Source organism: Saimiri boliviensis, chromosome 7 (genome assembly GCF_048565385.1).
Source record: "Saimiri boliviensis isolate mSaiBol1 chromosome 7, mSaiBol1.pri, whole genome shotgun sequence".
Lineage (NCBI taxonomy): Eukaryota > Metazoa > Chordata > Mammalia > Primates > Cebidae > Saimiri > Saimiri boliviensis.
The window spans coordinates 109,624,929-109,651,918 of NC_133455.1; the positions used below are offsets into that span (position 1 = coordinate 109,624,929).

Below are 26,990 nucleotides of genomic sequence, written 5' to 3' on the forward strand. Positions count from 1 at the left end.
CACCACAAAAACAGAATGAAAAACAAAAATCCCATGATCATCTCAACAGATGCAGAAAAGGCATTTGACAAAATCAGGCATCACTTTATGATTAAAACTGTCAGTAAAATTGGCATAGAAGAGACACACCTTAAAGTAACAAAAGCCATCTATGGCAAACCCATAACTAACATTTTACTGAATGAGGAAAAGTCGAAAGCATTCCCCCTGAAATTGGAACAAGATAAGGATGCCGACTTTGGAACAAAACATAGTACTGGTAGTCCTAGCCAGAGAAATCAGACAAGAGAAAAAAAAATCAAGGGCATCAAACTGATAAAAAGGAAGTCAAACTATCACTGTTTAGAGATGATGTGATTGTAAACATAGAAAGCCCTAAGGGACTCATCCAAAAAGCTCTGTATACAATTGAATGGATTCGGCAAAGTTTCAAGATACAAAATCAATGTATACAAATCAGAAGCTCTGCTATAATCAAAAATGACTAAGCTGAGAATCAAAGCAAGAACTCAACCCCTTTTAAAATAGCTGTCAAACAACAAAATAATTCTTAGGAATATACCTAACAAAGGAGTTGAAAGACATCTACAAGGTAAACTACAAAACACTGCTGGAAGAATCATAGATGACGAAAAGAAGTGGAAACACATTCCATGCTCACGGATGAGTAGAATCAATATTGTGAAAATGACCATACTGCCAAAAGCAACCTACAAATTCAATGCAACTCCTATCAAAATACCACTATCATTCTTCACAGAACTAGAAAAAACAATCTTAAAATTCACATGAAACCACATAAGAGCCTTCATAGCCAAAGCAAGACTAAGCAAAACAAACAAATCTGGAGACATCACCTTACCTGATTTCAAACTATACTATAAGGCCATAGTCACCAAAACAGCATGGTACTGGTATAAAAATAAGTACATAGACCAATAGAACAAAATAGAGAACCCAAAGCCAAATACTTAAGCCAACTGATATTTGACAAACCAAACAAAAATATAAAATGGGAAAAGAATACCCTAATCAACAAATGGTGCTGGGATAATTGCCAGGTCACATGTAGAAGAATGAAACTGGATTCTAATCTCTCACCTAATATGAAAATCAACTCAAGATGGATCAAAGACTTAAATACAAGACATGAAACCATAAAAATTCTAGAAGATAACATTGGAAAAGCTATTCTAGATATTGGCTTTGGCATAGACTTCATGAACAAGAACCCGAAAGTAAATACAACAAAAACAAAGATAATAGATGTGACTGAATTAAACTTAAACATTTTGGCATAGTAAAAGAAATATCAGCAGAGTTAATAGACAATCCACAGAGCAGCAGAAAATCCTCACAATCTGTACACCTGACAAAATACTAATATACTGAATCTACAAAGAACTCAAACAAATCAGCAAGACAAAAAACAAATAATCCCATTAAAAAGTGGGCTAATGACATGCATAGGCAATTCTCAAAAGAAGAAATAGAAATGGCCAACAAGCATATGGAAAAATGCTCAAAATCACTAATTATCAGGAAAATGCAAATCAAAACCACAATGTGATATCACCTCACTCCTCCAAGAATGGTCATAATAAAAAAAAATTTAAAAATAATAGGTATTGATTTGAATGTGGTGAAAAGGGAACACTTTTATGCTGTTTGACGGAATGTACACTAGTACAACCACTATGGAAAACAGTGTGGAGTTATCTTAAATAATTAAAAGTGGATCTACCGTTTGATCCAGCAGTCCCATTCTAGGTATCTAGCCAGAGAAAAAGTGTATACAAAAAATGTACTTGCACATGCCTGTTTATAGTAGCACAATTTGCAATTACAAAAATATGGAACCAGCCCAAATGCCCATCAATCAATGAGTGGCTAAAGGAAATATGGTATATGTATATCATATATCAGCCATAAAATGAATGAAATAATGGCATTCACAGTAACCTGGATGGAATTGGAGACTACTATGCTAAGTGAAGTAACTCAGGAATGAAAAAACCAAACATCAAATGTTCACACTCATAATTGGGAAAAAGAGTTATGAGGATTCAAAGGAATAAGAATGATACAATAGACTTAGGAGACTAAGGGGAAAGGATGGGAGGTTGGTGATGGATAAAAGACTACACATTGAGTATGGTGCACACTGCTTGGTTGATGGGTGCATCAAAATCTCAGAAATCACTATTGAGCATTTATTCATGAAACAAACATCACTTATTTCCCAAAATCCTACGGAAATAACAAAAAATAAATTTAAAATATTTGTTAATGGCCTTTGGCCTCTGGAGTTTACAATCCTACTTTTTGCCAACATAAACCACAATTTTCTGATATTCCTTTTATTCAGAATGCACTCTAAATCTAAGATTCCCAGTTGTAGAGTCTGAATTCTCATTCCCTTTTGCATTAACTCCTGACAATAGTTAGCTGCTCAGCCTTACAGGACCAGGCAGTGGGAAGTGGCACAGTTAATGTCAGCTTCTGTTGTTTTATACAACCTAAGCCTGACAAGATTCCTAAGGCTCCTAAGATACTTTAGGTCAGTGCTAAATAATGCCTCCATTTAGAAGGAAGGTACTCCACTCTGCCTATACCTGGAAGAAACATTGTTATTTTTCTGAAAGAAGGAAAATTTTAGATACTACCTATCTTTCTGTTAGAAAGAGTATGATATAAATATGATGATTCTTTGCTCTTAATAGATTGATTTTCACAAAAATTAACAATCAAATTCTCTTCTAAGTCACTCAATTGTCCTATTATTTGCATTTATCAAAAAAGGCAATGATTCTTATCATTTTATATATTCTTATAGTTAAAAATTAATTACATTTTCTTTAAGCCTTAACATAAATATTAAATGTTAAGTTTGTAATCTGTATATTTATCATACCTCGTGATCGCATAATCAATGAATGGAAGCCAATTGCAAGTGCTTTCAATTCAGGTTGAACAATCCTGCAATATAATTAAGGCAAAAAAAATACACATCATTAAAATATCAAACTGAGTTAATATCAAAACATTTATCAGTATCATTTTTCTTTATGGTAGAATGAGAACACAGGTGAATGGCTCACATTAAATAAAATTATATTTTCAATTGTTTTAAAAGGCAAAAATGTGGTTGGCAACATTACTATTATTTCCTTATTTATTTTATGCTTTATGATTTCAGGACAGTTTAACAAATATTTTTATTTTTGATCCTTATGAAAATTCTATTAAAAAGTGGTGAACACATTTGTTATGCTTATGAAGAAATGATTTTGTGTGGACTATTTAGATAAGGTAACTCATATGAAAATATTATAGACCTTTATCCAAAAGTAATTCTTAGTGGTCCTCTTTTTGCCATGTTATTTCTGTCATCAATGTTAACAGAGTAGTTTACTAATATGATTCATAAATTATATAATACAACCAGAAGGATCAAAAAACTTCTCTGTATTTTAGTGTCTTGTATATTTAACTATCATATTAAAGATAAAGAGTATACTTGTATCCTCACATAGAAATTAACTCACTCTTGCATTTCCCCAATCCATTTCTCTGTGTTTAATAAACTGATGGTACTACCATCCCTGTGGTAACTTAGTACATACCAGGTGAAATGAAATTATCTTGCATTAGTGGAGGTGGTGAATTGATATAAGTGGGGGTGAGTGTGACTCAAAAAGCCCAGTTATACTGAAATAATAAATTAACTGATGTAAAAGGTGTTTTTTCTTGACCTCTTGGATAGTTATTTTTTCAGAGAGCTAAGTAGCTGTCATCAATCAACAAATGTTCACTAAGCACCTAATAAGAGATACTATGCTAGTTAATGGTCTTGGGAGTAAATAAACAAATTATGCTTCTTCTCATCGAAGTGACTTGGAGGAGTATATCTCTTAATCTTTCTCAGCCTCAGTTTCCTTGTTTGCTAAATAAGGATAATGCTTATCTCATGTTATAAGAATTCAATAAAATGAGCTAGCATTCTAAACTTCAATTTTATTTACACATAATTGCCACTTTTTCTTACAAAACAGTTATCATTTATTGAGATTCTGAAAATAATTCAACAGAATATATAAAATTTTAAAAGTCAAAAATTAAATGAAACATAATATAGTAACAGTTAAATATAAGAGAGTTATATATTAGGAGAGACAATAAATGGAAAGTGTGTTTTGGCTCTGCTTTCACCAAATACAGAAGCACTTTGTTAGCCTAGTTGAGAGCACAACACCGTACTGAAGACAATGAATCCATGTCTGCTATTTAAGGAGGAAGTTTTTTTTTATAAAGAGATGGTCATGAGAAAATCAGCAGGAAGGAGAGATTAACTTTTCTATTGAGATATTACTCTCAAATATCAGATTGCACTTTGTATACTAAACACAAGGCAAACTGACATGTGTTATTAACTTGTATTTTCGCCCAGGGAAAGGGTAAGCATGCAGGAGATTTGAGGGACTTGCAGATAGAGTGAGTATTTTTCTAAGAGTGGGCCTGAAATCTTCAATTCGGTGGAAATGATGAATGTGTGTAATATAATAATATACATATACAAGAAAAATCACACACACTCACTCATTCACATGAGTGCACATTCACATTATTCCCTTCATGCTCACTTGCTAGAGATTGTTTTATTACTGATTCAATTTCATTACTCATTATTTGTTTGCTCAGTGTTTCTATTTCTTTTGGTTCAAATTCTGGAGGTTGTATGTTTCCAGGAATTTATCAATTTTCTCTAGGTTTTCTATTTTGTATATGTAGAGTTGTACATAGTAGTCTCTGATGATGATACTCACATGTTCACTTGCATGCACACACCCATGCACTATTATCATGTAAGATACATATGACTGTAGTGTGACTCCTGCTTCATATATGATATTGAGCAGCTCTGGATTTTCATGGACATCTTCCGGGATGAATTCATTACAAAAAGCACCCCAAGAAGTTAAAGTTAAATGTGTTATTTCATTTGAGTCAAGAACAACACAGACCCAAAACTAGCAGATTAAAGTAATAACAAAGAACAAAAGTAAATGAAATGTGGGCAAGAAATTTACAAAGGATCAGTGAAATAAAAAGTTGGTTATTTGAAAACATAAAGAAGATTGTTAGATGCTAGTAGATTAATCATAAAAAAGAAGAAGATTCAAATAAGCACAATCAGAAATGATAAAGGGAACATTAAAACTATTACTCAATTCTCTGGTTCTTTTAGTTGTGATGTTAGGGTGTCAATTTGAGATTTCTCTAGCTTTTTGATGTGGGCATTTAGTGTTATAAATTTACCTTTAAGTTTATAAATTTACTGATTCAGCTGCATCCAAGAGATTCTGGTACGTTGTCTCTGTTTGCATTGCTTTCTAAGAACTTCTCGATTTTTGCTTTAATTTAATTATGTATCTAGGAGTCATTCAGGAGCAGATTGTTTTATTTCCATGTAGTTGTATGGTTTTGAGTGAGTTTCTTAATCTTGAGTTCTAAATTCGATTGCACAGTGGTCTGAGAGGCTGCTATGATTTTAGTGTTTTTGCATTTATTGAGGAGTATTCCAATTATAATATTGATTTTAGAATAAGTGTCATGTGATGCTGAAAAGAATGTATATTCTGTTATTTTTGGGGTGAAGAGTTCTGTAGATATCCATCATGTCCACTTGATCCAAAGCTGAGTTCAAGTCCTGAATATCCTTGTTAATTTTCTGTCTCAAAGACCTGTCTAATATTGATAGTGGGTTGTTAAAGTCTTAATTATTGCATGAAAGTTTAAGTCTCTTTGTAGGTCTCTAATAACTTTTTTTTTTATGAATATAAGTGCTCCTGTATTGGGTGTAGATATAATTACAATAGTTATCTCTTCTTGTTGAAATGATCACTTTCCCATTATGTAATGCCTTTTTTTTTTTTTTTTTTGTCTTTTTGACTTTTGTTGATTTAAAGTCTGTTTTGTCAGAAACTAGGATTGCAACTCCTGCTGTTTTCTGCTCTTCATTTGCTTCATAAATTTTCCTCTATTTCTTTATTTTGGGCTTATTTGTGTATTTGCATGTGAGATGTATCTCTTGAATACAGCACACCAATGGGGCTTTACTCTTCATTCAGTTTGCCATTCTGTCTTTTAGTTGGGGTATTTAGCCCATTTACATTTAAGGTTAATATCATTATGTGTAAATTTAATCCTGTCATCATGATGGTAGCTGATTATTTTGCAGACTTATTGATGTAGTTTCCTCATAGTGTCTTTGGTCTTTGTACTTCAGTGTTTTTTTGCAGTGGCTGGTAATGGTTTTTTCTTTCCATGTTTAGTGCTTTTTTTAGGAGCTCTTGCAAGGCAGGCCTAGTGATAAAAAATTCCCTTAGCATTTGCTAATGTGTGAAAAGGATTTTATTTATCCTTCCTTTATGAAGTTTAGTTTGGCTGGATATGGAATTTGGGTTTGAAAATTCTTTTACTTAAGAATGTTGAATATTGGCCCCCAATTTTTTCTGGCTTGTGGTGTTTCTGCTGGAAGGTCTGCTGTTAGTCTGATGAGCTTCCCTTTGTAGGTCACCTGACCTTTCTCTGTGACTGCCCTTATCATTATTTTTTTTTCTTCATTTTGATATTGGACAACCTGACAATTATGTGTTTTTGGATTGATCTTCTCATACTTGAGTTCTGTGTCTTTGGTTTGATCTTCTCATACTAGGGTTCTCTGTATTTCCTGAATTTGAATTTTTCCTGTATTTCTCTGTATTTCCTGTCCTGTTAGATTGGGGAAGTTCTCCTGGTTGATACCCTGAAGTATGTTTTCAAACTTGGTTCTGTTCTCTCCATCTCTTTTAGGTACCCCAATTAGTCATAGATTTGGTATTTTTACTTAATCCTACATTTTTTGGAGGTTTTGTTTATTCCTTTTTTTTTTTTAAATTTCTAATACTGTTTGCCTGTCTTATTTCAGCAAGATAGTCTTCAAGCTCTGAAACTCTTTACTCTTCTTGGTCTATTCAGTTTTTGATACTTGTGTATGCTTGACAAAGTTATCATGTTGTGTTTTTCAGCTACATCAGGTCATTTATGTTTCACTCTGAACTGGTTATTTTGGATAATAGCTCCTGTAATGCTTTGTTTTGGTTTTTACCTTCTTTGCATTGGGTTATAACATGCTTCTTTAGCTCAGCAAAGTTTGTTATTACCCACTTTCTGACACCTACTTTTGTCAATTTATCCATCTCTGCCTCCACTCAGCTCTGTGCCCTTATTGGAGAGGTTTTGCAATCATTTGAAGAAGAGACACTCTGGCTTTTTGAGTTTTCGGCTTTTTTTTTTTTTTTTTTTTTTTTTTTTTTTTTTTTTTAACTGTTGTTGTTGCTATTGATTCTCTTTCTTTTTCGTAAGTTTACATAGCTTTGAACTTTGAGGCTATTGACTTTAGATGAGGCTTTTGTGGGAACTTTTTTGTCGATGCTGTTGTTGCTGCTTTCTGTTAGTTTTTCTTCTAATAGTCAGGCTTCTCTTCTGTAAGGCTGCTGTGATTTGCTGGGGATTGATTGCAGATGCCATTTACCTGGGTCCCTCCTGCACTTGAAGATGTCAACTGAGGAGGCTGCAGAAAAGCAAGGATGGCTGCCTGCTCCTTTCTCTGAAATCATTGGCCCTGAGAGACACCAACCTGATCCCAGCAGGAACACTCCTGTAGAAGTTGTCTGGCAACTCCTGTTGTGGGGTCTCACCAGTCATGGGGTACAAATTCTGGGATACACATAATGAAGCACTCTGGCTGTCCCTTGGTGGAAGGCATGTGCTGTGCTGGGATTCCACTCATCTGGGCTTTCTTTTCTAACAAAGAGCAGCCTGAGAAATCAAGCAGCAAAAGTAGATACAGAAGCTGGAAGCTTGTACAGGGGAATTCCAGCCGCTGTGCCAATAGAAAAGAGCTACCTAGGGGAAGGCATATCCAACATAGAGGCTCTCCATCTTCTTCTTTTTTTTTAACAGAAACAGAAAAATGGGTGACATGGTGCAGCTCAGGCAGAGAACACACATGTATAATTAAAAAACTAGGTTGGACACTATGAGAAATTTGCAACCTCTGCAAATGGCACACCTAGTCAAACCAGTTTTTCATGCCTTATGTAAATAAGACATTATCTTGTTACCAACTTATCTATCAAACTTCTTGCCACAGATTTGGCAACCCATTTTTCTGGGACTGCTCTCTGCAGCAGAGTTATTCTCTTTCATTTGCCTTTTAAATTTCCACTCTGAACCTAAATCTTAGTATGTCCATGCCCTTATTTTTCTTGTCCATGGGAAAACTAACTTTGAGTGTTACTCCAGACAATGAGGCTGTTTCACTGTGCAGGTTTGCACAGGAACCAATGCAGACTCATTGTAAGGGTGAGTGTAGGAGTGGACCCTAACTCTCTACTTTCATTTAAGAAGCTTCTCAACCTTAGTTAAAAAACAAGCAAACAAACAAAAACACTGGGTTCTGTCAACCATTAAAAAATGGTTAGCATGGCTGCCAGACTACAAGACTCAGGGGAAAAACTTGCCAGGGAGAACTTGGTGAATCTTCCAGTGCCCTCAGTGTGCTGAGTATGTTGGCTCTCTTTTGAACCAGTTTTCTTTCATGGAGAGCCTAGCTATCACAGGAGGCTGGAAGAGGTCCAGGGCCAACTAACAGTTCCCACCTGGGGCTGTACCCCAGTGTTACCCAAAGGCTTCTGGAAAAACCCCATCCTCCAACTGTCCACTGGGCCTCACCAACAAGCTTTCCAAGCTTTTCCTATCACAATGTTTCTTCTTTCCTTTCCATGACAACTATATCTTCTATTCCTTCTCTGTATGCAATGCTGCAGGAATTTTTACAGTTCAGGGAAATAATCCTATTAGGCCAGATCAGCAAAAGCCATAGTAACCAGGAATATAGCTCAAGGGAATTCCATGTTTGGGTTTCTCTAGGAACAGAGGGTCTTCTCCTACCTCTGCAGTGAGTATCGTTCTCTCTCACTATGTTTGGTGAAAAGCAAATGGGATTTGAAGGTTTACAACACTACTTAGTGGAATAGGAATCATCTCCATGAGGTACCTTGTTGGCCCTTTGCCAAAAAACCTCTAGTTTCTCAATTCTCCTTCCTTTTTGTACCCCTATTCTAGAAACCAGGCTTTATTCTTCTTAGGTAAATTAGAAAACTCAACAATTAAAAGAAAAATATCCTCCAAAACCAAATTGAGTCTTGATATTGTCCTATCAGAAGGAAAACCACCATTCAGGCCCCATATTCTTTAAAGGTACCCATTCTGCCTTCAATTATCATGTTATTTAAACAAGGGGATTTTATGTCCCAAAGTTAACCAGAACCACTGCCTTAGAATAAATACTTTAGTCTGGGCCATAATAGCAAAATGTAGAGCTCAACCCAGAACAATCCCTTTATTAAGTGGCTTTGCCAAAGTACAACTGTTACATAGTCTTTCCCAACATCTATCTATTGGACAGCCACACAGATCACACAAGATTAAAAAGTCACAAATTTACCTGGGGACTTGGCTTCATTATTTATATTCCACATAATATAGCAGAATTGCTGTCTTCCAGGAAAAGTCTTTGGCTAAGAGACATCTGGATTTTTAAATATCAGGCTTTGCTCTTAGAAGGGTCTACAATCCAGTTAAAAACTTCTGCTCATCTAAACCCAATCCCTTTCCTCCCTGAGGAAACTGGAGAACCTAAAAATGACTGTGAACAAGTAGTGGTTCAGACCTAGGGAGCCAGGGAAAATCTCAGGGAAACTCTCCTAGAAAATTCAGACTGTACACTCTTCAAGAATGGAAGTTCCTTTGTAGAGCAAGGAGTCCATAAAGCAGGATATGCAGCAGTCACTCTAAATGATGTTATTGAAAGTGTGCCCCTCTCACCAGGCACAAGCACTCAACTAGTGAACTGATAGCTATTATGAAAGCACTCGATTTAAGCAAGGGAAAGGTAATTAAGATTCACACTGACTCTGAGTATGCTTTCTTAGTCCTCTATGTTCATGCTGCCATTTAGAAGGAAAGACACTATCTTACTGCTAATGGATCTCCTATAAAATACCATCATGAATCCTCAGTTTTCCTCCCATGAGAGGTAGCAGTGATGTATTGTAAGAGACATCAGAAAGGAAGAGATGAAATAGTCAAAGGAAACAAGTTAGCTTGTTAGCCTGGAAGATAAGTAAGGGGCAAGGAAGCCTCAGGGCCTCAACACACTTAAAGCCCCTCTAAAATGGGAAGACTCCATAAGAGAAAGTAAACCTCAGCACCCCTTTGCAGAGATAGAACGGGCCATCTCTTGAGGGTACACTTTTCGGTACTCAACATGGCTACACTCAGAGGATGGCCAACTCCACTTGCCATCCTTCAGACAGTTGGAAGTTCTGAAGATTGTTCACCAAGTTCCAAACTTTTCACCTGAGAATTGATAAAACTTATCAGTGTTCCCAGAGATTGTTTTCAGGAGAGAACTTATTAAAAACAGTCAAGCAGGTTGTTAACACTTATGAACTCTGTCTTAAAAATAATATCCTTAACAGGTAACTTTTTCCGCCTCAAACCCAAAGGATGGGAAGCTACCCAGGGGAGGACTAGCAGACAGACTTCACCCACATGCCACAAACAAAGGTCATCTAATACCTCCTGGTATGGGTGGAAACTTTCAAAGCTGGGTAGAAGCATTTCCTCAACATACTGAAAAGAGCTCTGAGGTAATAAAAGAGTTAGTTAATGAAACAACTCCCTGCTTTGGTCTACCTAAGTACCTCCAAAGTGACAATGGCTCCTTTTTTGAGGCAACCATCATGCAGGGGATCTCAAAGGCACCACATATACAGTATCATCTCTATTGTGCTTGGACACACCAGTCCTCAGGAAAGGTAGGGAAGACAAATGATATTATTAAAAGGTACCTTGGAAAATTATCCCAAGAAACATACCTTCCTTGAGTCACTCCTATTCCCATGGCTTTACTGCATGTAAGAAATACCCCCTGAATCTTGGGTTTGAGCCCTTTCAAAATGCTATTTGGGTGGCCTTTCCTTACAAATGATTTTCTATCAGACCAAGAGACTAACTTTTGAATTAAACATGTAACCTCCCTAACTCACTTCCAACCCAAATTAACACAATTAGCAAAAGCCCAACACAGGAAATAGGACTACCTTTTTTAACCAAGGAGATTTGGTACTGTTAAAGGCTCTTTCCTCTCTCTTTCTCCTTCCCTAAAGCACAAGCTTGAAAGGGCCCCACACTGTTCTTCTTTCAACACTCTCAGTGATAAAAGTTATAGGCATCAACTCCTGAATACATTACACTTGAGTCAAAACCTGGAAAACTGACAGAGCAACTCCTGATGACTCAGAGGAATGTTCTGGATATCAATGTGAAGAGATAGACAATCTTAAGCTGAAATCATAAAAATTAAGTAAATGAGTGAGGGCCACTCATTCTACTCAGTCCTACCTCTACCTTACCAGATACTTTCTAGTCATTTCTACCTTTCCTCTCAAGATTTATTAGAACTTCTTTTTGATGCATATTTGCAGGGAGATTTTAATTATCCATGGGATTATATTTGTAATGTCATAGATCCTCAAAGGATAATTCTTTATCTTGGCAAGTAAAATTTTAGATGGAAATTGTTATATCGCTTTTGCAGAAATTTCTGTACTGACTCTACTGTTTGTGGTAGGACTATACACTGTGACCTCTGCAATGTGGAATTCTGGATGAAAAATTCTAATTGCTGTAATATATTCTGCCTAATTTTCACCTTTATAACAAGATTAATAATTACAGGAAAGATTTAGCCAAAATTAACATTAAAGTTGCTCTAGCCACTCAATCCAATGCCATTTATTCTAAGAAAAATGGTCCTTCTACGTTAACGCTTTTGGTAAAGTACAGTGACATCTGGTGGAGGCAAACCAGTATTACAACCTATTGAAATGGTTAACAGCTACATCATGGTTGTGGTCTGTAATACCCCAGCTAATAATGGCAACCTTAATACTCACATCCAAACTCTATATTCTAAATCTTCTTATAAAATTTAGCTCTTCTGATCTAGAGGCTATTAAATTCCAAATGGTATTACAGATAAAACCATGCATGAATACACCTGCCTAGGAACTTGCACCCATAACCTCACAACCTATTTAGTCTGTAACCCAGGAAATTGACAGCCCTATATATGTTCTGACCCTAAGCTCTTATTTTATGAAGCTGGTTTGAAATACATATCAAGTCAGAGGAAGGAGACCTTCTGACTCAATCCAAGAAGGTCCCTCCCTCCTACGGGGGACCTATTTTCTTGTATTTTGATGCTTGCCATGCCATATACTTCAAAAGCCTAAGTAGTCCAAAAGCCTCCTGTAATAGCCTAACACAGAGAGGCTTAGCAGTAACAGTCCCAAGCACCTAACAGGGCCTCCAGAGACTGGTGGTCCATACCGCACCCTATGGTCTACACATATGCAACTCCATCTATCAGGAAGGGCTGCCACACTTACCAGCAAGCCAACAAAATCCTATTGTAAAATGAAAACCTGTAACCCTTTAAATTTCACTATCTTTAGGACAGATCTACCCTTTTGGACCACAGGACACTCCGTAATACTGCAAATTGGCAGGACAGAAACAGGCCCCAGAGTTTCATTATGCGTTATCAAAAAGGCTCAGACCTGTCCAGAACAACAATTTTGAGCTTTTGAATCATTCTATGAGCATGCAGGAGAATAGGAGCTGCCTGGGCCACCCCCCTTGGCTAGAAACCTATTTGCTTAACTTGCTGAAAACATTGCTGGCAGCCTTGGCATTTCTTCATGCTACATTTGTGAAGGAACCAACATGGAAGACCATTGGCCCTGGGAGGCAAGGGAATTGATGCCCAAAGATAACCTCACTGTAACTGTCTCATCCCTCGAATCCTGTGCTTGCAAGTCGGAGCATCTGGCTCTTAAAAACCTCTATAATTGGGAGGTTTTATATTGCTTGCTGGGGAAAAGCCTTCACAAACCTGGCAGGAGAATTAATGTGCCTGGAACAATATTACAATGAGAAAGTAGGGAAAACTTTATGACGGGGCAGAAAATACAATTTTGCATCACCCCACTGAAGTTCATTCTCTCATTTCTCTTCTTTAAGCATCTCTTGGCACCAACTTGAAGCTCCAAATACCTGGCAGGTCCCTGCTGAACTTTATTGTATCTGTGGACCACGGGCATTTAGGCAGTTACCAGACAAATGGACAGGGGCTCATGTACTAGGAACAATTAAGCTGTCCTTTCTAATCCCTCTAAGTCAAGGAGAGGCCTTAGGGTACACCATCTATAATGAAATTAAGAGGAGAAATAAATGGGGTGTAACCATAGGGAACTGGAAAGCCAATGAATGGTCCCCTGAAAGAATAATATTATGGCCCAGCTACCTGGGCAGAAGATAGAATGGGGGGATACCACACCTCTATAATATGCTCTACTGTATCATAAGGTTACAGGTAGTACTTGAGAACATTACTAATGACACAGCGAGAGCCTTAAATCTGCTTGCCCACCAAGCCACAAAAATGAGGAATGCTGTTTATCAAAATAGACTGGCCTAGATTACCTCCTAGCCCAAGAGGGAGGGGTATGTGGAAAATTCAATCTAACCAATTGCTGCCTAGAAATCAATGACAATGGAAAGGTCATCGAGGATACAACTGCCAAAATCCAGAAATTAGCCCATGTCCCAGTCCAGACTTGGAAAGGATGGTCTCCAGACTCCCTTTTTGGAGGCTGGTTTTTATCTCTTGGAGGATTCAAAGCCTTAGTAGGAATAGCTCTAATCATACTGGGAGCCTGCCTTAGACTCCCTTGTTTTTTCTCTCTCCTTATTAAAAACATCCAATTAGCCACGGAAGCTCTAGTAACCAAACAAACTACCACTCAACTAATGGCTTTAACCAAATATCAACCCATATGAAGAACTAATCCTCCATGAAGAATTAAATAATAGTGATGCTTTCTATTAAACCTGACTTATAAAAAGCATGAAAGGTGCATATGGAGCAGGAGATTAGAGCAGAAAGACAAAGTTTCTTTCTTTCCTTTGGTATAAGCAAACTTCCCTGAGCCCTTACCTCTTACTCTGTTCTGCTAATTTTATGAGTTTATGGATTCTTGTTCTCTGTAACTGATAATTATGAGTTTCTGTTTCTCATCTAAGCAGCACAGCAAAGGTCATGAGACATGCCTACGCAGGCCTGGACTCCCACCATCTAGATGCCACAATGGAGGACACAAGATAAGCTTGTGCAAGGTTCCTTGAGCAACCTAGGTAATGGCCATCTGGGCTGCACAGCAAAAGATACATGTAAGCTTGAGTTATGTGCCTATCATTGCTTGATAAACTGCCTTTGTTCTGCACCTGTAAAGTCTGTTTTAGTGCCACTGCCTTTCATGTATAAAATTCAAGCCCTGCCATGGTTCAGTGCTTGAATGCCATGTTAATCTGCTGAGCCATTGTACCTAAATAAAATCATCCTCTTCCACCCACTGGTCTCTCCAGCCTCCTGATTCCCACAACACATACATATTTATGATTGTGACATGTTCCTTTTGGACTAGTCCTTTTATCATTATATAATGTCCCTCTTTGTCTTTTTAAGTTGCTGTTAGAGTTTGTTTCTTCTGGCATATGAATAGTTACTTCTGCTTGCTTTTGGTGTCCATTTGCATGGAATATCTTTTTCCATCCCTTTTCCTTAAGTTTATGTGAGTTCTTATGTGTTAGGTGAGTCCCTTGAAGACAGCAGATATTTGGTTCATCAATTCATATCCATTCTCCTGTTCTGTAACTTTTAAGTGGAGCACTTACGTATTTACACTCAGTATTAAGATGTGAGGTACTATTGCCAAAATACCTTTGCTTTTTTTTCCCACTGTGTTACTGTTTTAAAGTTCCTGTGAGATTTAGGCTTTAAGGAGATTCTATTTGGTTGTTTCTTGAGGATTTGTTTCAAGATTTAGAGCTCCATTTAGCAGTTCTTGTAGAGCTGGCTTGGTAGTGGCAAATTCTCTCAGTATTTATCTGAAAAAGGCTGTATCTTTCCTTAGTTTATAAAGCTTGGTTTTGCTGGATACTGGATACAAAATTCTTGGCTGAGAATCCTTTTAAGGGAACTAAAGATAGGATCCCAATCCCTTCTAGCTTGCAGAGTTTCTGCTGATAAATCTGCAGTTGATCTGAAAGCTCTTCCTTTACAGGTTATCTGATGCTTTTGCCTCACAGCTCTTAAGACTCTTTTCTTCTTCTTGACTTTAAATAAACTGATGACCAAGTGCCTAGGTGATGACATTTTTGCAAAAAATTTCCCAGGTGTTTGAGTTTCTTATATTTGGATGTCTAGGTCTCTAGCAAGACTGACAAAACATTTCTTGATTATTCCCTTGAGTAAGTTTTTTAAACTTTTAGATTTTTCTAGCTCCTCAGGAACTCAAATTATTTTTAGGTTCTGTCACATAACATAATCCCAATCTTGGAGACTGTTCATTTTTTAAAATTATTTTTTCTTGCTCTTGTCAGATTAATTCAAAAGCCTTTCTTTGAGCTCTGAAGTCCTTTTTCTACATGTTTAATTCTATTTCTTAAACTTTGCAGTGCATTTTGCAATTCTCTAAATATGTCCTTCATTTTCAGAAGTTGTGATTTTTTAAAATTGATGCCATCTATTTTACTGGATTTTTTCCCATTCATATCCTGTATCATTTTTTAAAATTTCTTTATCTCAGACTTCACCATTCTCTGGAGTATCCTTGCTTTGGTTAATAGCGAACCTTCTGAATTCTTTTTCTGGCAATCCAGAGATTTCCTCTTGGTTTGGATCCATTGCTGCTGATGTAGTGTAATCTTTTGAGGGTGTTAAATAACTTCGTTTTTTCATATTACCAGAATTGTTTTTATGGGTTTGTTTTTTTTTTCTCATTGGGATAGACTATGTTAGAGGGAAGATCTGTGACTTAAGGGCTGCTGGTTAGATCCTTTTTCCCCATGGAGTGCTTCCTTGATGTAGTGCTCTCCCACTTCTCCTAGAAAGGGGTCTTCTTGAGAGACAAACAACCATGATTGTTATTTCTCATTTGGATCTAGACACTTAGAAAAGCTACTAGGCTCTGGGCTGGTATTAGGTAGGGAGTATCTGCAAAGAGTCCTGTGGTGTGATCCATCTTCAGGTCTCTCAGCCATGGATACCAGCACCTTCTCTAGCAAAGGCAGTAGGGTAGTAAAGCGAACTCTGAGGGTCCTTGGTTGTATTTTTATTAAGTGTGCTGGTTTTGTGTTGCACGGTGTCCAGCCAGGAGGTAGTGCCTTTAAGCACTAGCAAAAGTGGCAGCTTTTGTTCTGATTGTTGGACTAACATGCTGGAGTATAAAAATGACCTTGAAAGAGATACATCTCTCTCTCTAAAGCACAGGGCAGGTAGTTTGTTGCTCAGGATGATAAAATGTCTCCCTCTGGGGAAAAGATTGGGCAGATTATCTTGCAGCCTATTTAAAATATTGGAATTTCCTTGGCTGTGATCATATACTGGTTGGTATTTGCATTGTGGGATTTTCTAAACTCAGGATTTCTTGGCTGTAATTTAAACCCATTGCGTGCATAATGTTTACTTGGGTCTCCCTCTGTGTAAAGTACCTTTGAGACTTGGAGAGTAAGACAAATTACCCTGAACATGAAGCTTGTGTTGACTGCTGTGCTATGAGTGAAAACATCCTGTTTCTGATCCAGGAGCCTTGTCATTTCTGTCAGAACCCATGAAACTATGGCAGGCTAATCTGTTAGCTTACAGACCAGATAAAATCTAAGATTATTTTACAGTTCTTGAGAACAAACTGTGTTTGACCTTTAAATTTTGCCAAAAATAGAAGGATGGTCACTGACGTTTACACCAACTAATAAAAGTGGAGAAAATTTTTAAGGAAAATGCAATGGAAGAAAGAAGAAAATAAAAACAAAAATAAATGGAAAAAATAAGCCTAAGTGGTTTTACAATAAATTCAAACAGAGGAAAGTTGCTTCTCAAAAGACAATGGTTTTCACCTTAGATGCTTCCAAATTTCAACAGTATGCTGTTTATAAGAGACAGATCAAAAACATAATGCAAAGAAAGACTGAGGATAAAGGTTAGGAAAGATATATCAGACATATATTATATCACTTTTGTAGTTATATCAATGATGGTGAGATAAAATATAATTAAAAAGGGAAAGAATAGGGTTAAAGAGGAATATTAATTAATGATACAAAATTCTGCTGAGAATATATAATAGTTATGTATCCATGTAAATCTGTCATTGTAACTTTACATATGTAAAACAAAAATTTACAAAATTACCAGAAGAAATCTACAATGAGAGTGGGAAATTCCAACACACTTGAACTACAGATAAATGTTAAATACAAACAAAAATTAGTGAGGATGCTGAAGATTTGAACAATTAAATTGTACAAGAGTAATCTAATAGATATATAGATATCGGATAAACAGATAGATATCTCATGATATTTGTTATCCCTAAGGACCTATGTATGCCACTAAAAAGTTTAAAACAATAAAAAAAGTTGATGACATATAAACATTCTTGGCTGTCCACAATGCAATAAAGTTAGAAATCTATAATAAAACAGTGCTGAAAACCTCAAATGTTTGAAATGAAACAAATGCATTCTTAAATTATTCATGGGAAAAAGAATAAATTGTAATAAAATACTTAAATAACTAGAATGACATATCAATGAAAACACTGAATAGGTAAACTCATGAGATGATGCTAAACCAATCAATAACCAAAGGGATTTTTAGTGCTTTAAATGTGTATGTTTGAAATGTGTTTGAAAAACACACACACACACACACACACACACACACACACAAACACATGAAAATTAATGAATTTATATTTAGAAAAAGAAAGTGACTACAATAAAGTAGAACAAACTGATAAATAATTCAGTATATCAATACATATTGCTATATTTCCTATGTCAAATAAGAATAATTGGTACAGTATGTTTTTAAAATTCCAAAGGATATATTTATTTTCAAAGGCAATGTAAGCATTGCCCCTGACATCTGGTTTTCCAGAAATTAAACAGAAACATAAAGGAGTAAACAGAGCTAAATGCACAGGCTGAATGCACAGGTTCTAAGTCTACTATCCCAGTGGTTACTGGGATATTAATTTCCAAAAGAAAAATGAGACACTTATCAGGAGTGAAAAAGTTATATCCAGATTCAGTGTTTTAATCTGATTAATGAGGTAGAACATCTTGTACTAGGTTGAGTAGTGTTTTATATTGACTCAGAACTTCACAATATGAGCTTATTTGAAAACAGAGTCTTTACGAATGGAATTAGTTGTTAAAATAAGATTATGCTGGATTACAGCAGGACTTAAATCTAATCACCAGTATCTTTTATATATTATAGAAATGTTTCATAAGAACATACAATTTTAGAAATAAAAGACAGAAATTTATAGACTATATATCATAGAGGTAACAAAAAAATAATAAAAAGCAGGTAAAGTATAATAACAATAGAATAATCTAGAAAGGCAAGTAAAGAAAGAGAGGAAGCACAAATAAACACTATTAAGAATGAAAAAGGGAGTATAAGTATAGATACTTACTATATTTACATAGCAATTTCAGATACAACAATGTGAAAACATATTAAGTAGAGAATTTTTCTAGACAAATGTATCGACTTAACCCAATAAAGATTCCCCAAGGTATTTAATAATCAAACTCCCAAAACTCAAGGGTAAAGAAAGGATCCTAAAAGCAGCAAGAGAGAGAGAGAAAAAAAATCATAATGTATCAGTGATGCAGGCCTTGGTTTTTAGATGGCATTTCTAGACCTGCCCCGTGCCAGAGGAGAGCCCATTGATCTGAAGGGACAGGCCCAGAACTGGCAGTACTGACCACAAGCTGACTGAAAAACCCTTATTCCTGGAATGAACATTGGTGGTAGCCAGTCAATAGGTGCTGTGGGCCTGGGAAGGTGGTGGCCACAAGAAGAGAAAGTGGAGAGAAGAGTGGGAAGGACTTTGTCTTGTGGCTTGGGTGCCAGTTTAGCCACAGTACAATAGGATGAGAGGTAGATTTTGAAGAATTCTGATTTCGGACCTAGGATCCCTCTAAATTATTTTATTGCTGTGTATCTCTCCCTGTAAATCTATTAATGTTTTCTTTATATATTTAGATGCTCCCAAAGAGGTTGAGCATGGCAGACCGAATAAACAGGGCACCCTTGTTGCAAGTACAGTGAAGAGGCCAAGAAATATCCTGCATCACTACTAGAAAATGCAACATTTAAATATTTGATCTTGTTTTCTCCATTTCTTGCACAGTTTGCAGAGATGTGGGAGACACCTTTTGGGCACAATGAATAAACAAACAAGTATGCAAGAGAATAACATAGATTTTGCTTCTCCCAGAGAAAAGACAGATGCAATGAAGATACATCTTATCAGTGGGTTTTGCTTTCTCAAGTTAAAGTCAGTTTTTCTCAATCCCATTTCCATAGGCCAAGTTGAAAGTTAACACATACTATAATATGTTGTCTCATGATTATACGTTACAATTATTTGAATATTTCTATTTCTTCTGCAGGATCTTATTGGAAGATTGGAAGAAGATGCAATGAGTTTGTTAGTCAAAGACAATTTCAAATTATAAATTAATATTTGTAATTTCTGAAAATATACAACTTAATATGAAATATATATCATTATAGCATAAATCCAGATTTAGGCCTAAGTAATACATCTACAGTGTTTCTTTCCCTCTCTCTCTCTCTCTCTCTCTCTCTCTCTCTCTGTGTGTGTGTGTGTGTGTGTGTGTATGTGTGTGTGTTTTAAGGTATCAGGCTTTTCTCTTTATTTAGGCTATTAATCTACCTTCTTCTTTTTACCTCCACTTATATTCTAGTCACTGGTTTTATTAGCAGTTACAACTACCAAGCAATTATTTTTTATTGTATTACATACTAACCATGCCTCTCACTTTAAATTTTTATGGATCATATATCTTAATATTAACCATAAATATATAGCGATATCCTAACCATGGGTACTCCCATTTTTTATAGTTTGTTTTATTATAAATTCATAAGCTTATTTATTGTTCCACTGTAAGTAAAGAATGTTGAAATTCTCAGTGAAAATACCAAGAACTCTTCGAAATAACATCTTAACAAATCAGTACAATGTTAGTTGGCAACGGCATTGTCTTTCATGTGCAAATTACATGTTTTACTGTCTGCTCCAGCAGAAGGTACAAAACGTTCACTGTTACTTAAGAATTCTAAGTTTGCTTCATCCATTAGTTTTCTTTCATTATCCAATATCTTGGTATCTTTTTCTTGAACTGTTTTGTTGATTAAAAAAATGAATACAATGTATAAAACAAGTGCTGGGGCTCTTAAAGCTAAAGACATGCCCAAGTAGACCCTTCTGTGAAAAGAGAAAAAACAGAGCAAATTATCAGTTTAAATTGTATAAAATATCTCACATTTTTTATCTTCAGTATGCATACCTTAAAAGAAAATAAACCAAGTTACACATACAAATATTAAGAGAACAATTCTATTTATTCTTTTCACTGGGGAAATAAAATGTTTTTCTATTATTAACAAAGTTATGAAGCTACAGGAGCTAAACTCCAGGCGTCTCTAGCATTCTTTTTGGAGGAAGGAAAATATATAACTCAAGCCCCATCAAGCCATCACATTCTACCTAAGGAGTAGGAGACAGAAACGGAGAAGTATATTTGAATTTCACAATCCAGAGGTACAGGCTTACTAAAAGATTGAGGCCTTATCAAAGAACTACAGAATGCTACTTTCTCTTCAGAACCTTATACCACATTAATATCAGGGAGAAATACCCTGATAACATTAATCAAAAGAAAGAAAGTGGAGTAGCTATATTAATTTGAAACATAGCAGATTTAAAAGCAAGGAAATTTATGAAGGATTAAAACAGTCTTTACATAATAACAAAGGAATTAGTTATCCTATTATCCTTTTAAGAAACAGAACAATACTTAACATATAAGCATGTAAAAATGGAGTGTCTAAATATGTGAGGAAAAATGATAGAGCTGCAAAGAGAAATGCAGTAAGTCTTCACTTAACATTGTCAACAGGTTCTTGGAAATTAGCATTTTAAGAGAAATTATGTATTGTATAATGAAACCAATTTCACCATAGATAATTGGTATAAAAATAGTTACGCTCTGATGGCATGTAGTATATTGTTTTGCTTAAAGGCAGTTTCTAAGAACCTATGGACAATATTAAGTGGATAAGCAATGTAAATGAATCCACAATTATATTGGAGACTTCAACATGCCTCTATCAGAAATGTACAGATTCACCAGGCAAAATTCAGTAAGACGTAGTTAAACTCAATAATACTATTAATTAACAGTATAACAGATGTAACCTATTCCATCAAACAGCAACAGACTACAAAGTCTTCCCAAGCTCATACAGAATATTCACCAAGATAGACCACATTCTGTGCTATAAAAGATATCTTAAGAAATTTAAAGCCATGCATGGTGGCTCAGGCCTGTAATCCCAGCACTTTGGGAGGCCAAGGCGGGCAGATCACTTGAGGTCAAGAATTTGACACCAGCCTGATCAACATAGTGAACAACATGGTGATACCCCATCTCTACAAAAATACAAAAAAAAAAAAAAATTAGGCATGATAGTACATGCCTGTGATCCCAGTTTACTCAGGAGGCCAAGGCATGAGAATTGCTTGAACCCAGGAGGCAGAGATTGCAGTGAGCAAGATCATACCACTGTACTCCAGCCTGGGTAACAAAACAAGACTGTCTCAGAAAAAAGAAAAAAAAAAAAAAAAAGAAATTTGAAAGAATGGAACTCATGCAATATCTGTCCTCAAACCACAGTAGAATCAGACTAGAAGTTAATGACAGAAAGATAATTGGAAAATCTCAAAACCTGTGAAGATTAAGCAATATATTTCTAAGAAACATGGGTCAAAATAAAATCTCATGAGAAATTTAAAAATATTTTGAAATAAGTGAAAATAAAATTATAACATCAAATGTTATGGATGTAGCAAAAGCAGGCTTAAAAATATATGAAGAATATTTTAAATCAATCATCTTTTACCTTAGCAAACTAGAAAAAGAAGAGCAAATTAAATCCAAAGCAATCTGCCGAAAATAAATAGTAGAAGTATAGCACAGTGAAATTTAAAACAGGGCATGCAGAGAGAAAATTAACAACCAAACCAAAAGCTGTTTCTCTGAAAAAAAAAAAACAAGAAAATTGATGAGTCCCTTGCTAGGATAATCTAGATAAAAGGAGGACATAATTTGCTAATATCAGAAATCAAAGAAGGAACATCACTGTAGACCTCATTGACCTTAAAAGGATCAAAAGGGAGTACCATAACCAACAACAGGTTCCCAATTTTAGTAACCTGAATGAAATGGACCACTTCCTTGAAAGATACAATCTACCTAAATTCACACAAGAAGAAACAGATCTCAATAGGCCTATATCTGTTAGAGAAATGACTGGTAATAACTTTCTAAAACAGAAAACACCAAACCAAGATGGGTTCATGGGTGAGTTCTATAAAACACTTAAGTAGGAATTTATACCAACTCATTACAATCTCCTACAGAGAAATAGAAGCAGCAGGAATATTTCCTGTTTCATCCTATGAGGTCAGCATTATCCTAATACCCAAAGCAGACAAGCATTATAAGGAAAGAAGACTACAGAGGAATACATCTCACAAATATAGGTGCAGAAGTTCTCAAAAATAGCTAATTGACTTTGACATTGCATTAAAAAATTATGCACCACAACCAAGTGGAACGTATTTCAGGTTTACAAGACTGGTTCAACATTCAAAAATCAATTATATAATTTATTATGTAAATAATAGAGACTAAAGAATAAAAATATCACATGATCACATCAATAGATTCAAAAAATGCATTTGACAAAATCAAACACTCATTCATAAACACAAACTCATTAAACTAGGAATAGAGAAGAATTTTATCAATGTGATTAAAAACATATATAGCAAAAACTCTACATATTTTGTACTGAATGGTGAAGAACTCAAAGTTTTACTGCTAAGGTCAGGAAGAAGCCAAGAATGTCCATTTTTGCCATTGATTTTCAACACGACAGAAAATCCATGTTAAAAAAAAAAGTGAAAATGGAATGAAATGTATACAGATTAAAAGGAAGAAATAAAATTGCCTTTGCATATGTGTATGTAGAAAATCTCAAATAATAGACAAAAACAGTGCTGGAACTAATAAGCAGTTACAGCGAGGTTGCAAGATACAAGATTAATATGCAAAAGTGAAAAGTTTTCCTATTAATCGGCAATGAACAAGTGGAATTTGCAATGGCAACAAAAGCCAAAATAGACAAATAGGATTTGTCTAAACTTAGGAGCTTCTGCACAGCAAAGGAAACTGTCATTAGAGCAAACTGGCAACCAACGAAATGGAAAAAAATGTTTGCAATCTACCCATCTGACAAAGGGCTAATAGCCAGAATCTATAAAAACCTTAAATAAATCTACAAGAAAAAAAGAAACAACCCCATGAAAATGTGGGCAAAGGATACGAACAGACACTTCTCAAAAGAAGACATTTATGTAGCCAACAAACATGAAAAACAGCTCATCATCACTGGTCATTAGAGAAATGCAATCAAAACCACATTGAGATACCATCTCATGCCAGTTAGAATGGCAGTCATTAAAAAATCTGGAAACAACAGATGCTGGAGAGGATGTGAAAAAAAAAGGAATGCTTTCACATTGTTGGTGGGAGTGTAAATTAGTGGAAACATTGTCAGAGACAGTGTGGAAGACCTGAGGTCAGGGGTTTGAGACCAGCCTGGCAAACATGGCGAAACCCTGTCTCTACTAAAAAAATAAATAAAAAAAAATAAAAATTAGCTGGGCATGGTGGCAGTCACCTGCAATCCCAGCTGCTCGGGAGGCTGAGGCAAGAGAATCACTTGAACCTGGGAGTCAGAGGCTACAGCGAGCCAAGATTGTGCCACTGCACTCCAGCCTGTGTGACAAAGAGAAACTCCATTTCACAAAAAGAAAAGAAAGAAAAGAAAAGACATAAAATCTCCCATATAGGGAAAGATTTTCTATAATTATTTTAAGTTTAAGAGAATGTCTGTGAGGGTAGTGAACACTGCTTTACTAGAATTCCAGAAACAACTGGATCATTACCTATTGGGGATGCTAGATAGCAAATTCACACATTAAGTAGAAGAAAGTTCTTTTAGTAAATTTGATCCACGGAGATTTCTCCAGAGATCTAAACTAAACTAAGAAACATTCCACACTTCACATACATAACAGTATGTTCTGCTCACATTCTTCATGTAATGCTTCCTTTTTTTCACATTATATATATATATATATCAATATATTGTGAATAGGCTTCCATAATAATAAATAAACAGATTTTTTTTCTTTCTTTAAGAACTCAGAATATTCGTTTGCCGGCATGCACATTATCAATGTAACTGATCTATTCTTGATTGGTTCTTACTTTATTTTCAGTATTTCGGGAGTATAGCTATCTGTAGGATAAATTCCTAGAAGTATTGCTGCTGGATCAGTTATGTACTTTGCCAACACAGTCTTCAAGCAACATTTTTTTTTTTTCAAATACATATTTTCTGCATTTTAGATTTTGGGGAAAATAGTTTTGTAGGCAAGGCCCAGGGCCCCACTACTCTGGGCAACCTTGGGACATGGCGCCTTAGTTCCTACTGACTCCTGCTCCGGCCGTGCCTAAAAGGGGTCAAGGTACAGCTTGGAAAATGACTCCAGAGGGTGTAAGCAATAAGCCTTGGTGCCTTTCACATGGTTTGGAATTATGTATGTACAGAAGGCAAGAGTTGAGGTTTGGGAACCTATTCCTCTATTTCAGAGGATATATAAAAATGCCTGGACAACCAGCACGGCCAACATGGCAAGACCCCCATCTCTACTAAAAATACGATATTTTTAATAGATATTTTTAGTAGAGATGTTTTAGTTCACTTAGGATTCTATGTCACTATTAGAGATGTTTACATTATTATTATTATTAGATAAATACAATCCAAAACTATAGTCAGATACCATCTCACAACCATCAGAATGGCTATTGTTAATTGGTCAAAAAATAACAGATTCTGAAGAGGTAGTGGAGAAAAGGGAGCGCTTATATGCTGCTGATGGGAATGTAAATTAGTTCCGTCATTGTAGAAAGCAGTCTGACGATTTCTTAAAGAACATAAAACAGAATTACCATTTAACCCACCAATTCTATTATTGGGTATATACACAAAGCAATATAAATCCTTTCACCGTTATTTTTTCTATTATACTTTGAAGCATTTGGGTCATACAAACACATTTCTTCTTCCTTGATAATTAAAAGAAATTCTACTATAAGTAGTTCTAATACTTACAGTTTCAGAAATCAAATTTACATATTTGATCAATCTATGAATTACAAATTAATGTCTCTATAAAAATTACAATTTTGGTAGCAGCTTTTTTTTTCTTACAGATAACAAAGTTATTTCAATGTCACTTACAGAATACTTCTGCCTATGAATAGAAGACAATCAAAACATTTTTGTTGATTTTTTTCTCAATTACCATATAAACAGAGCTACAGCTGGTCATTCTGTGGCTTCCTGGAGAAGTCAAAGGAGGAGAGCTTTGTAATCAAGAGATTCTCCAAGTATAAATCCTAGCTGTATTACTTTTAGTTGTGCAATTTTGGACAAGTTACTCATTATTCTTGAATCTTGTTTTCTTCATATTTAAGGAAAAAGGAGGAATATATACATTTCCTACAGCTTCTAAGAGTTTTTTTTTTTTTTTTTTTTTTTTTTTGAGATGGAGTTTCGCTCTTGTAACCCAGGCTGGAGTGCAATGGCGCGATCTCGGCTCACCGCAACCTCCGCCTCCTGGGTTCAGGCAATTCTCCTGCCTCAGCCTCCTGAGTAGCTGGGATTACAGGTACGCGCCACCACGCCCCGCTAGTTTTTTTGGTATTTTTAGTAGAGACGGGGTTTCACTATGTTGACCAGGATGCTCTCGATCTCTCGACCTCGTGATCCACCCGCTTCGGCCTCCCAAAGTGTTGGGATTACAGGCTTGAGCCACCGCGCCCGGCCTCAGCTTCTAAGAGTATTAAAATGAGATACCAGATTGCCTGATACAATAGTGAATACAAAGTAAGTGTTCACTAAATGGTAGCTATCATTATTGATATTATGATCACATTAAAAATTCTATATGTTAGACATTAACATACACAAAGGAAAAATCCATTAATGAAATATGTTTATGACAACTTACCCAAAAAATGTGGAATTATATATTCTACAAGCCCCTCGTGCTCCACAGCTGTTGGTGGACCACTTCATGCATGTTCTGTCTATCAGAGCTCCAAAATATATTGGAGCTAGAATTCCTCCTGCAACATGAGATAAGAAGATATCAATCCAAGTGAACTGTTTTAAACGTAACTGGGTGATAGTCTACATTGATACATTTTGGATTAATACAAGTGGTTTAAAGTTTGGGAAAATTATTAAATTGCTTTGGCCTACACCCACTAGGAAACAAAATTATTAGAAATGGCAAAGATGTAAATCATATAGTAATGTAATAGATATATTTGATCTACTCTTCTCTCCCTATATAAAGAAGGAAGAAGGAGTATTACATATCTATGTACTCTACTCTTTCTGCAATACCAATTAACATAAGCCTGATCGGTAAAAAAAAAAAAAAGAAAAAAAGGAATGCTATTAGTAAGACATGAAAGTTACATTGGTTCATATGGAA

At 35.7% G+C, this 26,990-nt stretch overlaps 1 protein-coding gene across 1 annotated transcript in view; it reads right to left on the minus strand.

The window, feature by feature from the left end:
* Window positions 1–18,620: 18,620 nt before the first annotated feature.
* Window positions 18,621–26,990, minus strand: part of LOC101040380 (solute carrier organic anion transporter family member 1B3) — a 61,766-nt gene continuing 53,396 nt past the window's right edge. The window contains exons 13-14 of the mRNA XM_039461677.2: window positions 26,499–26,616; window positions 18,621–20,552 (exon numbers count right to left, since the gene is read on the minus strand). Of these exons, the coding sequence (XP_039317611.1) occupies window positions 20,309–20,552; window positions 26,499–26,616 (362 nt within the window). The 3' untranslated portion in view covers window positions 18,621–20,308. The remainder of the gene's footprint in view (window positions 20,553–26,498; window positions 26,617–26,990) is intronic.